The 16,908-nt window shown below is 39.2% G+C and overlaps 1 protein-coding gene and 1 long non-coding RNA gene across 3 annotated transcripts in view; one reads left to right on the top strand and one right to left on the bottom strand.

The window, feature by feature from the left end:
- LOC137482671 (uncharacterized) overlaps positions 1–16,908 on the top strand; it is a 34,949-nt gene that overhangs the window by 1,768 nt on the left and 16,273 nt on the right. The window contains exon 2 of one of the 2 annotated variants that reach the window (XR_011004179.1): positions 7,434–7,994. The exons of the other annotated variant lie outside the window; for it this stretch is intronic. This is a non-coding gene — a long non-coding RNA (uncharacterized lncRNA). Of the gene's footprint in view, positions 1–7,433; positions 7,995–16,908 lie in introns of those variants that run through there. 2 annotated transcript variants of the gene reach the window in all.
- On the bottom strand, positions 5,169–15,200 carry CDX4 (caudal type homeobox 4). The gene is made up of 3 exons (XM_068205183.1): positions 13,260–15,200; positions 8,281–8,426; positions 5,169–5,828 (listed from the first exon to the last, which is right to left on the bottom strand). The coding sequence occupies exons 1-3, from the start codon at positions 13,687–13,689 to the stop codon at positions 5,622–5,624; spliced, it is 783 nt and encodes a 260-aa protein (XP_068061284.1). The 5' UTR covers positions 13,690–15,200; the 3' UTR covers positions 5,169–5,621.

Genomic DNA, 16,908 nt, shown 5'->3' with positions numbered 1-16,908 from the left:
ACTACAGGGAATTTTTTCAGCATGACTTATCAAACTTTACGGCTTCAAAGGAAGAAACAGAAGCTTCATTTTCAGTACTTCCATAGGATGCTCTTTATTTGATGAAACTATTATGCCATAAACCAGAAAGATTTGTGAAGGATGATGGTCTCTGGCAATGTTTAGCCACACAAATCACTTCCTTCTTGGAATCAGAAGTGTTCTTATATAGAGCGTGAAACACAAAGAGCAGAAAAGCCAGGAGTTAAACCAAAGCACAGCATTACATAAAGGCACTGTTGGGAGAATGTGGAAGGGGAATGTTAATGTGGGCCTGAGAGATTCTGAGTCTTCTTCCAATGTCTTTTTCCCCTGTTTGTTCCACACAAATCACCACCATGCAGGCATTCTTCAGGAGGAAGAACATACAACACGTGATGTCAGGTTGGCTCTCAGAATTCCCTCATTTCAGACAGGAAGAGGTGGTTGGATAATGGGAATGTACTCCTGGAGTTTGGAGAATGCATTATAAGCCTGGTGGACAAACCCTCATGCTTCTTGATTAGCTAATGCAAACTCTTTTCTCAAGGTGATTGCATCTCACTGCAAGTTTCCATTATTTGTTTAGAAGTAGAAATGTGGAACTCATCAGGCAAATGTGGATATGCTCATTTGTTGAAGAAGGGCAAGTCAAGAGTTGCATGTGAGGTTCAACGAAACTGATGTTGTGATACAAATATGTTCTAATGTCTGGAAGGGTTATGGCTTTGTGCAGGGGTGTGCAGCTCTGTGCTGCCTATACTGAAAATGCCTGATGTAGATCAAATTTCAAAAATAATCTAAGTTTCAAGAGGTTGTCAAGTTTCTGATCCAGGGTATTTTTTTTTTTTTTGACCAACAGCCAATTAGGGGTTTAAATTATGCTGTCTTTGTAAAGTGATAATGTAATTATCTTATAATGAGATACTTTCCTATTTCTAGTCTAAGCTATCTGTAAGTAAGGGCACATCTGTATTTTTCTTTATTTTCTCCCACTGATCAATGTTTAGAAGTTAATTAATAAAGCAAATTTACAAAGTGGTGCTACACTGAGTGTCAGCAGGAGCAGTGTATGCCAGAGGCCCTTCTTGATGAAGTATTTCTGGACAGTGGGACTGAGGAGAGCAGTTCTGCCAAAGCTTTGGCATCTCTCAGGATTCTCGTAAGAATCGAGATGGTTCAGATAAATGTCAGAAGGGGTTTGCTGGCTGCTGGAATTAGACAGTTGTGTGATGCAGAGTTTTCTTTTGATGTCAGCATGGTGTTAAAGGGGCTCACTACCTTGGAAACTGGAACCACCAGTCAATCAGCTGAATTCAAACAGTGATGGTTTTCTATTTACATACACTGAAAAACAGGAAACTTGGAGAGCTTGGGGAAGAGACCCACTGGGTGCAAAGGATGGCATTTGATTTATTATTATTTTAATTGCTTAACTGTGCTAAGGGAAAGTATAACTAAAGTCACTGGAGCAGTCTTCAAGGGAAGAAAGATAAATATTGAGAAATGTTATTTATAGCCTTTAGTGTTTCATCCATGTAAATACAAATTTAAATACAGGGGCTGATCACATCTGCTGAAGTTTCTCCTTCACAGAAGCAATGCTGAAGAGTCAAACACGGCTGCCCAGAAAATGGTGGAATGCAAGGACTGTGACTGTAGTGCCTCCATCCAAGTGCACATCCTGATCTCATGTTCCCATGCTGGCAGAGCATGACCAGGATGGGCTCCTGCCAGCCTGGCCTGGAGTCCTTAAGAGGCCTTTGAAATGTGCCAGCATGGAGTGCTCAACTTATATTTTGGTTTGGGATGATGTTTTCTGGCTCATGGCATAGCTGCAGTCTGATAAAGTGTCTAAGGCCTGCAAGAAGTAGGGGAAGCGTTTTCTTTGAGCTGCTTGCGATTTTCCCCTCTCTCTGGCTGTCCTGAGGTGACTTTATGATGCTTGTATCCCCAACTGTCTGTTCTGTTTATGCTAACTGTTAAGTTCTGCACCTTTAAAACTAGTTCAGAGAGCAGAGGGAGAAAGAAGAAGTGAGGAGTTTGTTATCAGAAACTGCACTTGCTCCTCAGCATCCTTCTAGACTTGGCTGCAGTGGACAGCAGGAGAGAGCTCTCCTTTGCTTTTTAGTTAGTTTTTTTGCTAGTTAAGGCAGAGAGGTTCCCCAAACTGTGTTTTTTTATTTTCTTAGAACTGTTCAAACCTGCTCTAGACTAAAAACCCAGAAAATCACCAAAATCTCATACCTGTAGCCCACTAGGCAGAGACTCTGCTTTCCAGTGCCAGAGAGACTGATAACTGACTGAGTGAGCCGAGCTGCACCTCTCAAAAATGGCTTTCTACCTTCGTCATGTCTTCAAAACAGCGAGAAGATTGGTTGTTTTGTATTGGTCACTTTTTATGTTAGTAACTACTTCACCTATTACATAAACAGGTTTTTTTTCCTCTTTTCCAAAACCAATTAAAATGACTTATATTTGCTTTCAAAAAAAACCCCAACACAAAAGTATCCTCCAAAATTTGCCCTAAACCAGGACACTGGCTTCTCAGCCTCCTGAGCTGATACTCTGCAGTTAATCACTCTCTGATGGAGTTTACTAAAAAATATCCTGATTATTCTAAAAGAGTTTAATAATTTTTCCTTAGATTATTTTGACAAACAGCTGTGCCACTGCACTTAGGTTGAGAGGGACATTATGATCCATATTGAGGGCAGTTATGCACAGCAGCAGATAAGGGGAATAACTTCTTACTTAACTAGTCAGAGAAGATAATCTGATCCACTTGGTAAGCTGAGAGATCCTTTTCTAGTAGATGAAAGAGATTCTCCCCTAAGTATTTATTAATATATGCTTGGGATACATTTAAAACACATCTGATGGATAAAACTCGGGATTAAGATCAAGAAAAAGAAACAGTTTTTATTGACAAGACTGATACTGAACATGCCAGAAGAGGTGCTTTGTATCCCATTCCAACTCCAAAAACATCTAAAATGGGCTCGTTCAGAGTGATTCCTTTATCAGCTGTGGTTGTTCTGACTGCAGTCAGTGCCTTCAGACAAACTCTGAGCAGTTTGTCAGGGCAGGGTGGTGTTTCCTGACTGCCTGGAGCTTGGTTAGAATCTGCAGGATGACGATTTGAATATGTTGAATGTGAACCTGGTAAATATCTGTTTCATTTCAATTTTATCATAAGTGAGGATGGAAATCTGAAGCAATGCATTTCTAATACACAAATATAATGAATGGTCTGTTGTGTGGTATAGCTGTACTTGCCATTCCTCCTTGTTGCTATGAAAATTGATCAGAGAAAAAAAAATCTGAAAACTAGAAGTTTTCTTTCTCTCCATTTCTGTGCCAATGCTAAGCCTCACAAAAGCCCTCTCCTGGTTTCCATAGAAATGGCCCATCTGCTGATTGGAGGTAAAGGTTCACTTCCCTTTTTTATTGTATATCTAAAGTCTGAGTTTCCTGAGAGATTATTTTATCCTCTACATCCTTCATGTATAGAAGGGCAACCCAGGTAGAGGGGCTGGTGGAACTGGGGAAACTTCCTCCCCCAAGGAAAAAATACGGATTTATTTGACTGAAGAGCAGAGAAAAAAGGCTTGTGTGTGTCACATGTGCATTTCTGTGCATCTGAACAGAACCAGCTCTCTGTGTGCATGCTCCACAATGTGCTCTTGTTCCTGTAATGCCCCTGTGATCCCACTGGAACATCAACGAGCAGATTTAGGACATCCTGAGTTAATGCCATGCAGCTGTAGTCTCAATTTCTCATTGGGCTGAGTTTTATAACTATTTATATACACAAGATTTTCTGTTTACAGTTTGTTTGCATTAGAATACACCCATTTCTTTGAACCATATGATAGGAGATGACTAGAAAATGTATTGGGGAACCACCCACAAAATGTTTACCGTGAGTAAGGTCTTAATCTCTGCTACAGGATTTCTTCCTAGTTTAGTTTGAGATATTTATGTCTACAAAGATAAAATTCAGAATTTAGTTTTAATGAGTGTTATTCTTGTAACTTCCAACAAATTTGCTTTCATGGAGTTACTCTAACGAAGTTATTTTAAAAATAAATGCGGAATCATGAGGTATAGCCTCAAATTTGTTATCTAGTGTTTTGAATCCAGATGATGAAAGCTTTGACAATTCTGTCCATGGTGTTCAGCGCGTTACTGATGCTCATTGACATGAAGAAAAGCAGAATTTATTCTGCTGTTTCTGAGAGCAAGAGTTTGATGTTGCTGAAATAAGTGATACAAGATTTTCATAATGTTGTTTTCTGTTTGTGTTCTGCTTTTTTCCCTTTTTATTACCTTTGCTCCCCTTGACATTTTCAGGAATATTAAATCTTCCCAATAGAGCTGTTTACTTCTATACTAGCAAAAAGGTCATCTTAAGAAATTCCAAAGAACAGACCTACTGAAGGGCTTGGGGATTTTTTTAGTGCTTTGGGTTTTCTTTCTACTTTTGCCAGACTCATCACTTGTCTTTCAGATACCATTTCTACCCCTCACCTGCCAACATGGAGCAGTAATTAAAGCAAACCCCACTGTGATCATGTCCTGCATTTGTGCTCTTTCAGGAGTGCCCATGAAGTGAACATTACTTTTGTGATTGCTCAGCTGCAGGTGACAGCTTCAAAATACCCTCTCAGCTACTCTGGGAGAGTTGTTGCCTTCAGCCCCAAATAAGTGTCAGGGATAAAGTCAGTGGCCTGAGACTGCTCCTGTTTCACTTCCAGTGTTTAAAGACATCAAGCAAATTCTTTATTTCCTTTTGGTGGTTTGCTTGTAGTAACAATTCTGTTTCCATTCCATTTGTGCTCGGATTTTTGAGCAATAATATGTGCAGTCCTAGAAGACTGAGGTAATACTTGTCTTCCAAATTTTCTGGCGTTTCCTAATGTATATGAGAAATTGCTGCATTTCTTACAGTTGCACAAATCTTGGCAGGTTTGGCATATTCTATATTTGTAACTATTGCTTGAATACAATTCCATAGGACAGAGATGACCCGTGTTATTTAATTAACTGCAATATATTGGTATAGCAACATTATTATGTTCCTTGAGCATTTAAAAGTCTTTTAAGTGGTTTTGCTGTTTTCATAAAGTAGCATCCTTTTCAGTTCATTTAAGTGTAAATATTTATTAACATCTACGGTTTCCTCTAATTATATAAATGGAACAAACCAAACACACCCAGATTGTTATATTTTCTGCAATAGGACTCTATTTTATAATCAGTTCTCTCCGTTTTCTGTGCACATGTATGATCAGACTAGAACTACCTGTACTGAATCTTCCGCTGTATCATTCTTTGTCAGTGTCTGAAGCAAATTAACTGCTAGCAAAGATACTGAGAGATGAATCTTAGCAGCACAAAGTCCCTGAGATTTTTGCAATAATTAAAATATTTTGCTTATAGGCTCAGATTTCCTGCTTAGAAATCAGCACTCTGAAGGCAGATAAATGAAAATAGTCCCTTGCGAAGTTGAGTTTCCAAGGTGGGGGGTGGCAATGGTGGAGAAATCCATTCTTGCTTTTTCTTTTTTCCTGTTTTGTTTTGTTTTTTTTTTTCTCTGTTCATTCTGAAACTATGACTTGGTGAATGTCATTAGGCTGTAATCCATTTATTCCATGTGGTGGTGGGAACAGAGAATTTGACAGTTCATTTGGACTGAGTGAACCAGAGTCACTCTGAGCTGAGCCCCCGCTGCCATCAAACTGCGAGATTTTCTTCTTGATCATTTTTCTCTCTTTTGCTCGGCGATTCTGGAACCAGATTTTCACCTGGGGCATTATAAATGATACCTGATTAATTCAAAGTGCTGCTCAACCTTTTACAGTAATCATAGCAATAGAAATGTAGGTAGGTTCAAAAACACTGTTTAAAAAACTCAAAGCAGACAAGCAAAAAGCCATGAGGCCAAAAAGCCCCAGAGCTAAAACCAAGCCAAGAAACCCTTCAGAAGCAAAACACTGAATTTGTGCAGTGAAAAGATTTTTCATTATTCTGTATTAATTTTTGGCATAATAATCAATGGAAAATTGATTTTTTCTTTCTTGATTTCTTTTTTCCTTGGGCCTGGTGTAAAGTGAACACACTGTGTTATATTTAGGAACACAGAAATCAATGAACTCATTGAGACTCAGGCCACAGAGTTCATAATTTCAGCTTTGCCATTGTCATTATTTAGGAAGCTGCAATTATGGATTAATTGTGAATATTTCTTTATTATCTATGTTACAGATTAATTCAAAGCCAAGTAGTGAGGTTTCTTTTTCTTCATTTATGTTGTGAGTGATTTTTGTGTGTGCATATACTCTTACGTATTTAAAAGCTTTGATTGTTTTTATTATTGGAATATATATTTGAACATGTATTTTACAGATACATATGTATGGCTATATGTATAAATATATATATCAGCATTACTTAAAGACAGTCAATTTCCCAGGTTCATTGTGCAGGTGAAAGACTTATCTCTATTGTCTTTCCTTACGTGAAAGTGTGAATGAGGAGGAACTTCTGTATGTGTTTTCCTGCTTGCTAGCTATGTTCTTAATTCACAGTATTTGTTACAGCCTTTAAGGAGTGTTGAATACAATACAATATAGAAAGTTGTAACCTTGTTTTGTATTAAAAAAATCTCAGTGGTTTATATTTATTTTTACTGCCTCCCTGGTATTGGCATGAAGAAGCATTTAGCTTTGTCTGTCCTGTGGAAATTCTGATCAATTATGTATTTTGTCTATATTATACTTGAAGGAACTTTACCAGATAAAAATGGGCTGGCATTAGGAGCAGCAGCTCTGTAAAAGGAAACTGCTGATTTTCTGCAGGATCACTGGTGACTCCAGGCATGTCTGTGTTCTAAATCAGCCAGCTTGCATAACATTAAGGTGGTGGTTGCAAATCTTTCATAATTGCAGTTCTCTGAAAATTTTCCAGTGCAGCTCTATCCTACTGTGTGACAAACTTCAGTCCATCCACGATAAACTTGGTTTGTGTTGTTCCTGCCTGGGAGCACTCGCAGTCTATGCAGTGCACTCTGTACTATTTTGGTCTGGGACTGAGCATCATTGCACTAAAATATTTTTATAAAATCCCAGTGCTTGATCCTAAAACACTGCTGATTGTCTCTGCATTCCTATGCTTCCAGCCTCCATTGGTCCCTCTCTGTTCCGTGCTCTTCCACAGACCAAGTGCAGAATCAGAGGAAGCCACTGAAAGAGGACCATTTTAAGAGACCTGAATGTGTATATTTAGAAAGAACAAAAGCTTGTAAAATTCTAAGAAGAAAGATCTCTAGTTAATATTTACCTCAGGGCAATAATCTGGTTTTTAAATGAGATTACTAATTCAGTATCACCAAATCTGCCCTTCTCCTCCAGCTGTAGCAGAACCATTGCAATTCTGGAGGCTTGGATCCAGCAATTATTATTTCCACACACTGCAGAGCTGTGCTTGGGAGAAGTGCTCTTCAACATAGGGATTTTAGGGAATTCTCTCCTGAATTCCTGTAGTGTCTGTATGAACATGGCTAATGTAGCTGTGCCCTGCTCAGGAGCCTGGCTTTATCCAGGACAGAGATTAAATATGCACTAGACACGAGTGAAGGCAGAGCTGCTCTCCAAGGGAGCAACGATCTGAGTATGTGCTTGAACATTCCCTGGATGGATAGTCTTGGCTACACATATGTGTGGCAAAAAGAGATCCTGACTTGAAAATCCAAGGCTGTAAAACCCCCCTGAATATGCTGAAATCTGACAGAGGAAGAATATGGCCTGTGGAAATTGTGGCAATATATTTGTAACAAAAAACCCCATAGATATTTCATTGGATTGAGTTTTAACTTTCCTGTCTTCCAGCTGAAATTTATCAAATGCTTTGGATTTTCTGCTGGCCATTATTTGGTGGGATTTCAAGAAGAAATAAAATTATGAATGTTGTAACTCTTGAGACCATAGCTAAAACCCTGTTAAGCGGAAATGTTTAAATTCCAGCTGGCTAGCAAGCTAGAAAGTAAGAATAACTACTTTTTAAAGTATAAGTTAACTCCTAATGTTGAGTTCCATGTAACTGGAGGGTTCTGTCGAATTAGCCTGTTAATACCTGTGGGGTTGTGTAGTGGATTCTCTGTGTGTCATACGCAGAGAGGCAGGAGGTGGCTGCTGCTGTGTCCCCTGGCAGTGGCAGTGCCTGGGCACTGTGGGCACACCTGAGGGGTGCTCTCTGTACCTGTCTTTCGGAGAGTCCCAGGTTGGCTGCGAGTTCTGACTTCCTCCTGATTGTAATGTATCTGTTGCAGTGAAATTCCTTCTCTAATTCCAGTCTCTGGTGATCTGTGTAAACAACCCGGTACTTTTCTTTTGTTCTTGTTTTACCTGGTTAGAAAAGAAGGATTATTCATATATTGAGTTGGATTTTCCATAGCAGCTTGCAAACATCTCAGGCATTTCCCAGACATTAATTAAACTACAGAATACTTGTATGGGATTGTTTGCTGTGGTACAGAGGATGAATAGAGGTGCAGGATGAAGTAACAGAGTCTTGGTTACCATAAGTGTCCTTCCCTCTTTATTTTCCCTCTCTGTAAACATATATTTAAATGTGAAGCTCTTAAGTGATAAACATCCTGAAGCATCTTAAATAATTCATAGCAGTACAGAATTGGTGCTGGCTATATTAATCTCAAAGGAGTTTCATTTCAGTGCTCAGTGAAGTGACTTCTATGTCTGTGAGAACATAAATACTCAGGATTTCAAGACTGAGCTTCAGTCACAATTTGTGCAGTTCTACCGTGGCTTAATTCTTTATCTGAGTTTCTAAAGATTGCTTCTGTAGCACAAAGAGATGTCCCACTAGAAATGTTTTTCCTTTCTTGTGTGGCCATAGGATAAACTTAGAAGTTCAATAAAAATTTAATGTACTTTTTCAAAAAGGTCCAGTCTTGCAAGGTGCTGAGTGCTTCAGGATATTCAGGATATATGAGGCAATAAAATCTTGTAAAAGGATTTCAGGATCATCCTCTTTCTAATGTATAAAAGAAATATTCTTAGATATACCAGATAAATACTGTTATGAGAAGCATTACTAAATGTTTAGAATGTATCTCTCATTTAATATAATTTTTAAGCAATTCTTCATGTAATAATAATCCAGAGAGATCAGTTTTTAACTTATTTGTTCTTCTTTGCACTTTCAACAGCCAACTAGATAGTTTTCCTTTTTTCTTCTGATCTTCCCAGTTTTTTTGATGTGAGTTTTCTGGGACAAACTGTAGGACAAAGACTCCTTTAAAGTGGTTCCCTAAAATCCATTGAGGTGTTAAGATGAAGCACACGCCACACAAAGGAGCGACAAGGAGATCTTATCAAGAACCCCTTTCACATTCAGAAACACAAGCCAATTGGTTTGGAATTTACAAGCCCTAAACAAATGTCAGACGCTTTCATCTTAGCAGAAGAAAAAGGGACAGAAATAGATGAAGGAATATTTTTTCCTCAGTTCTCTTTAATTTTGGACCGACACCGAGGACAGACTGGGATATTTTTATCTGAAGGTAGACATAGCTGAAATAAGCATAATTAGGGATTTTTAACCAAATTCTATGCCACTTCAACTTCCAGCATGGAAGATTTTCCTGCCTAAATTTGCAGGACTAAATCATTCAACTAAGTTTACTTTTTTCATGGTACAAATCGTTGGCTTTGAAATATTTGCTCTCACTGATAGTTCTAATGCTAACAATAGTATAGATATTCAGGTTCCTTGTAAACTGAGGGCTTAGAGGGAATCTTTGAAAACAAGTTAAAATTCAACAAGGTTATTCCGGCCTCACTATAATCAGCAAATATAACCATGATTTGAGGGGGTGGAGAAAAGGAGTAGTTTTCCCCATTCCCCTTGGTCATAAAATTCACAGAGTATTTCTTCTGAAGACAATAAAGCTGGGAGAAGGCCTCTTTATTTGCTGTGAAAATCATCACCCTTTCCGGCAATATAACTCCTGAAGAAAAGAGGGAGAAGGAAGAGACAAGACTGCATATCAAAGCAAAGTGAAGTGTTAAAAGGGTCTGTTGCCTCAATATGACAGATAGGCCTCAAAACCTCAGACAATGTAGGCCAGTGGAAAATACATGTCACAACTAATTTACAAAGAAAAATAAATTAGCATTAAAGCAGGGGCCTGGCCTTTTCCCCTGCTATTCTGTTTTGCTTTCTGGCCATGTTTCTGCTGTACTGTAATCTGAATTACTTGTACATCACAGCTTGTTTAAACAAAGACATAAAATGTGTTGACTATAGTTAAAAAAAAAAAATCCTGTGGCTGAGCTTGTAACATACAAAAATCATGTTGATCTTTTGTTTAGTCCTGTTAAAGTCCTTTCTCTTTCTGAGAAGGGTCACTCCCAGATGAAGTTTCAAAACCTTTTTCTAGGCCCTTTAGATACCTTTTAAGTAAGTTTTACACTTTGAAGGTTTTCTTGCTCTCAGAAAATGCATATTCTGTTGATTACACAGAATTTAGAAAAGAATTGGAAGTTCTGCTCCAGCATAACTGAAGTGGATGGCAGATGTTATAAATTTTCAGTAAAACCAGGATCAGACTGTCAGGAATTCTTTAGATGTTCTTTTCCTCACTTGGAGGGCCTGACTGGGAAGGTCTCTACCAAGCCCACTTTCCATGTATGGGTTTTTTTTTAATTTCTTACTGCCTTGTGTATTTGTGTGTAATGTTTTTGTGTTTGAAGTAAAACCAGGGTTGGTTCTGAATATACGGTTACGGTCCTTTAATCAGAGGATGTTTCATTTCAAATCACATTTTATCTGTTGAAAGGACAGAGTACTTCTGTCTTTGATTTTGTTTCATCCTGAAGGTCGACTTGATCAGGTAAATTTTCATTTCACTTTACCTGTAATTGAATTTTTGTATGAAATGCTAAATAAGAATATTGAATCGGAATGTAGTGTATTTTATAGAGTCTAAACAGAGAGGAAACAATTCCCACTGACATCACCTCATTCAAAATAATTCCCACTGTCTTAGGACAGTATTTCAAGAGGCTCATCTCATCTAATTAGATGTGTTGTGGTTGCTGTTACTCCATTCTGCTCACATGCATTGATGTGTGTACACACTGGTGGAGTTAAGGACAGACATGTTTATGCATAGAAATGTATTGTAGAGTTTAGGGTTGTAATTCTGGGGTTTTAAAGCAATGAACTTTATTAAGCAGTGATAACATTGAAGGAGAAGAACCAGTAGCTACTTTGATAACTCAAATAATATTATGGCAATAAGAAAAAACAGCAAGTATGTTTCAAAGAGGGGTTATAATGGCATCAAGTCAGTTTTCTTCTAGAGAAAACACTGATAAGGTGGTACAGAGCAATGCATAATTTTAGCCTTGTAGTTTATTTGAATTCTCTTCCATTTGCTACAATTTTTTCTCTATCAGGATTAAAATTTTCTTTTTTTTTTTTTTTTTAACACCAATGAAAAGCTAAATCTCTTTGGTACTTTTCTTGTTTTGCACAATTACCACGTTTGTGCTTTACTCTCTTTTTTTAAGGTGGGCTGATGCCTTGCCTCACTTCTGTGAAGTCCTGGCTGTTTTTACCACTTCAAAGGATTGGGTTCTAGGAATGCACAGCCTCAGGACATGCAGCTATTGATGGGCTCTGTTCCACCTGTCCCGAATGGTTCATAAAGTATTTCAGAATGTGAGTAAATCCTCTGTAAGCACTTTTGAGACTAGAGATTAATTTAGGCCCAAAACAGTGTCTCTGAATTGCAAGTATATTTTATAAATTTGGACATGCGCATGAGAAACCTTTCAGGGTCTTCCAAGACTGTTCAACAAGTGTAAAGCAAGGATTTAGATTTTTAAGTGTGTTAAACTTTAAGAATGTTATTCTTCAAGAATGCCACACATTGAAAATTCAGTGCCAACATGACACAGCCAGGGCTGCCTCATTGACATTCAGTTGTCTCAGCTGAATTTGATCTACACTCAAGTCTTGCATCACTTCTACACCTGGCAGTCTCCAATGATGTTAATGAAGTTACTGGGATTTACATGAGTATACAGAAGGGGGGAAAGCAGACTGAATCTGCCTGGCTTTGAAGGCCTTTGTAGAGGTTCCAAGTGGCAGGAGAGCATTGTGATATCCTAATGTTCACCAGCATTTTATATTTAGTAACAGAGGCAAAACAATATGTGCCTGCTTTATAATTAAGAAACAATTACCAGGCTAATTTTGCTCCTGAGCAACAAGCATTTGCTACAGTGCAGATTTTCTATGTCTTCTAAGATTGCTCCAATTGTAATTGCTCTGCTTTCTTTTGAGCATTTCTTTGATGCTCCCTAACACACACTTATTACTTTTAACTTGAACAACAGATTTAGCAAACCTTGCTACACCCAGTTTCCGCCTTGGGAATATACATAGAAATATTCATCTGGCAGACAGCTTGTGGCAAGAACAGGCACATCAGTGAGTGCCACTTGTAGAGAAGAGATTTTTAATTGTGTAACTGTGGAAGCTAAAAAATTCTGGCATGTAAGGAAAATAAAACTGATGTGAAATTACATGACAAGGAAGCTTAACCAAGGAATTATGTGATCTGCAAACAGTCTATGATGACTATTTGAGTCAGATTGCTTCTCTAGGAATATTTGTGCTCACCTAATAAATCTGGGCAGAAAAATATGAGACACAGGAAAATTGCAGAAAACTGCATAATTACTGCAGTTAGATCAGAGCACATGGTTTTCTTTATAATTATTGAGAAGTCTATAAGGTTTAAAAATATCAACCTGATTATATATTGATATCTCCCCTGCAGCACAAAATAACTGGAGTATTTCTGTCTGTAACTGTTAAATGTTGCTGCATTGCTCCATAACACCTCCATGCTTATCATGTTTATCACACAAAATGCTTTACAGAATGTTCCAACAGGGATTCCTGGAGCTGAGCTCTAGCCGTGTCTGACCACATCAGCCACTCCACTACAGCAACCACAGAAAGCCTTTATGGGAGAAAGTGAAACTAGCACAAATTTAGTTAAAACTGCATTAAACAGCAGTAGGTTAAATAAATGTCATAATTGACCCACCAACCTACGTGTTTCAAGTAAAGTTAATTATTTCTAAGCTCAGTGATAGCAGAAGATGCTTTCTGAGGTTGGAAGTTGAATTTGCACTCACCAGCAGTGTTGGTTTGCACCGTTTTCCTCATCCACTCATAAGAGCTGTGCCTTTGGCTGTTGGGAGAGATTTGCTGGGCATGGATTGTATCTACAGGAGGTAACCCCGCAGCAGCAGCGGGGTGCAGGGAGCTGTAATCAGCAGAGCTGTAGGAGCCCTGGCCAGGGGATGAGCCATTGATGTGGGCAGCGGGCACGGCGCTGGAAGGGCCTGGGCCATAGGCACTCCAGTCCTCGCGCTGGGGGCCGTAGTGGGAGCCCCAGGCTGGCGCCGGCTGCCCGTGGGTGTCCAGGGCTGGCACAGGGTGGTATCCCATGTAGTCGGAGTAGGCTGGAGCAGACACGAAGTTTTGCACGGGCAGGTTGTTGTTGGCCCTGGCAGATCCTGGGTACATGCTGGGCTCCTTCTCCAAAAGCGAGCTCACGTACATGGCTGTCCCAGACTGTAAACACGGCGTCACAGCATCTTGTTCCTCAGTGTCTTCTTTTACTGCTCAAAAATATTTGTGTTTGGTTTTCTCTAATAATGCCACTCTGCTTGGAATCTTCTACTTCATCCTCTTTTATTATCAACTGTGTTACCAGGTGCTGGTGGTAATGGTTTACCAAGATCTTGTCTGACGTCAGCCCAACTGCCTGCCTCATAATTACATTTACATTCAAATGAAGGGCTGACCAACCCCACCTTGCTGCTGGTTCTGGTGCTTTCTCTTTCTGAGAACTTTTATCTATCCTATTATCCTGCCCTGATATTCAACAGCGATCCCAGTCCTGTAAGATGATGCAACAGTTGCTTGGATTTGTAACTTAAATAGTTAAGTAAATTGACCTTTTTAAAAGAAATTAGAGTGGTAACTATAATAGCAATGTTTAACATTCTTCTTGCCTGAAACCTTAATTTTGTCAGGTATTATCAATCAACAAATCTATTACTCTCTTAATTTCTCATATAATTTAAAAAATCTCCTTTTTAATCTTTAATGGATACAGTCAGTTTGAATAATTGTAATTCAGTAACTTCAAAATATAGAGCACCTTGTAAACAGCATGTCTTGAGTATAAATGTCTCAAAAATGTTCCTCACATTGTTGATGTTTATAAGTGCTTTTCCCAGAATGGGAGAGTTTAAAGCTCTGACTGTAAGACACATGTTCACACTCTCCCCATACAGAGTGATTTAAGAGATCCCTTCATCTGGTAGCTGTTGCAAAACTGATAGATTTTTAAAAAGCAGACAATAAATCTTCCTAACAAAGATGGTGCCAGAAGCACAAAGAAAATGACTGTAAAAAGTAGTGAAAAAAGTCTTTGATTAGGCCCAGGAATATTGTTGGCTTCTGTTTCAAGCCAACCTTTATCTCCCTGAAAGGAGGCTGGTTCCTTCCTCTGAGGCTGCTGGCTATAGTCTGCTTTCCTTGGCAGCTTGGGCCAGGGAAATCAGCAAGGAGAGACATCTGGGTTGTTAAGTTTGTGAATCAGAAGTGCCCTGATACTGCTCTGTGACACACGGATGCTCCCTGGGTCAATGTTCGTGTCCCTCTGAGAAAAATGATTCTGAAAGTGGCTTTATATCCTGTTACTAACAGCTTGTTATTAACAGGAGAACTAAACCACACCCTAGGACTTTAGAATTGCCTCTCTGGGTTGTGTAGCTACAATTTGTGAAGTAAATTCGCTGTATTTTTTTTTGGATGGGTTTCTTTGCAATGAGCTATTTGTAAGGGCTATGCTTGCAAAAGAGGTGCAAATTACAATGAGTTGTTTCCCTTTACAGAGGTGTGGGTTTTCATTCAGTATCCTTTGTATTTTGACACTGTTCGTATTCACACATCCCTTCTAATTCCAGCACTAAAGGATTCTAAGTGTGTACTTACAGACAGGAAAGATATTCCTCTTCTCTTTAGGACTGGGCTTTTTGGGGAAAGAATTTGCACTGAGAAGTGTAGCAAAATCTTTGTAATTAATTTTGGTACATTTACAGAATTCTACATTAAGCATTGGGATCCTCAGAATGTTGAGGCAAGTTGCATGGGACAGTGCATGGAAAAAATAAGATCGTCTGTAATTGGTGTACCCTTATACAAATAGACATTATAAATAAATGGAAAGAGGCTCTTATTCCCTTTATCTTGAAAGACATGAAATTGTAACACAATTTTTGAGAGCCCACAGACTTTTTAGTACTGAATGTCATCCAAATTCATGATGTGTTTCCTATATCCTTGGAATATTTATCCTGTTTGTGAGCATTATCCCCCATTTGAATTCCCCTGTATTGCTGAGTGTTGTGCAGGGCTGCCAGAGGCAGATCCGTAGGAGGGGAAGGTTTTGCCTTCATTGGCTCCATCTGCATCCACTGACAGGGTATCCATGAACGCTGGCTGCTCAGAGGTTTCAGCTCAGCCCAGTTGTTTGACTTCCCCCAAACATGCCATTTTCACATCCCTGTGAATGATGTAATCTCATATTCTGCAGTAGATGATGGGAACATTTTAAATCCCTGGGGTTCCTCTTGCTTCATGGGCTGTCTCTGCACACACCCCACAATTTCAGTATCACTTAATCATATTTTTTGTATCTCAGAGCATTATCCTTTATTCTCTGTTCTTCTTTTATCTTTTGTTTATTCTCTTCCTTTCCCTTTCTTGTTTTGCCTGTTCCGTTATCTGAATTTTCTTCAGTTCTATTTCGATTCTTTCCAGAACATAATTAGATCAAGATACTCCGATGGCAATTTGCTACACTGATTTGATATCAGCTAACAATAGTAAGCTTTGCATAAGGCATTTTGTTTAAAAAGATTTACATAGCAGGATAAGATTGCTGAGGAGGACTGCAGATTTTTAACACCAAAGTGAGAATAAGATAACTAAAATGGCAATGTTCAAATGATCTGCACCCAGGGTCTGACATCTCCTATTTTGTGTAATAGAACAGGGTAGAGATATTAAAAAGGAGCCGTGCCTTTGCATGTTGTCTTGTAGTTTGAGGTTACCAAAATTTTGGGGTAGCTCTCTGTTTTCTGAGAGCTAATGGACTGTTAATCCGAGTCTGCCTTCCCAAGGATCATTTTGTGGCCATGCTCAGCTCCTTCCTGCTCAGGCCCAGCATGTCAGCAGCTTCAGAGCCATGGAACCACTGAACTTTCAGTGCAGTAACTTAGGCTGCAGTTCCATGGACGTTTCTGGTGGGCATCGTTTTCAGGGAGTACAAAAAAGAAGGGAAAAAGTGAACTGCCATTGCCTTGGACTGTGTGGGGGATGACAGTGGGTGGAGTAAGGGTTAGGTGTGCTGCCTGTGTAAAGTGGTGGTGGAACATGGGCCCTCTCTGGACTCTCTGGGGTGGCGGGGAAGTGAAAACTGTTCTGAGGCAGTGGGCTGGACATCCAGAAAGCTCAGCCATGTGGAGTCTTGTATTTGCAGCATTTTCTGCAGACACAGGACAGATCTGTGTGGCACCAGCAGCAGCAGTGCTGTGCTCCTTGGTGGAATTCAGAGAGATGGATTGCCAAGAAAACTGAACTCCAAGGCTGTTTTTTTCTTCACCTGTTCAAATGCCAGGTGTGATTTATCTACTAAACCAGTGGCTGTGGGAGTTGTCTCAGTGCTTGTTAAAGTGAAGTTCTATGTGTATTAAATCATATGCACTT

The sequence above is a fragment of the Anomalospiza imberbis genome, chromosome 14 (assembly GCF_031753505.1).
Source record: "Anomalospiza imberbis isolate Cuckoo-Finch-1a 21T00152 chromosome 14, ASM3175350v1, whole genome shotgun sequence".
NCBI classification, from domain to species: Eukaryota; Metazoa; Chordata; class Aves; order Passeriformes; family Viduidae; genus Anomalospiza; species Anomalospiza imberbis.
Note: the sequence above shows the minus strand (reverse complement) of the source record. Positions and strands in the feature narration are given on the sequence as shown.

Bases quoted from the DNA above. Each gene is read 5' to 3' on its own strand.
- CDX4 (XM_068205183.1), bottom strand. From the start codon at position 13,689: ATGTACGTGAGCTCGCTTTTGGAGAAGGAGCCCAGCATGTACCCAGGA. The intron at 8,427-13,259 runs GTGAGTGCAAAT...TTTTCTAACCAG, and splicing joins GGTGCAAACCAACACTGCTG to GTAAAACAAGAACAAAAGAA. The intron at 5,829-8,280 runs GTACAGAGAGCA...ATAATGCCCCAG, and splicing joins TGGGACTCTCCGAAAGACAG to GTGAAAATCTGGTTCCAGAA.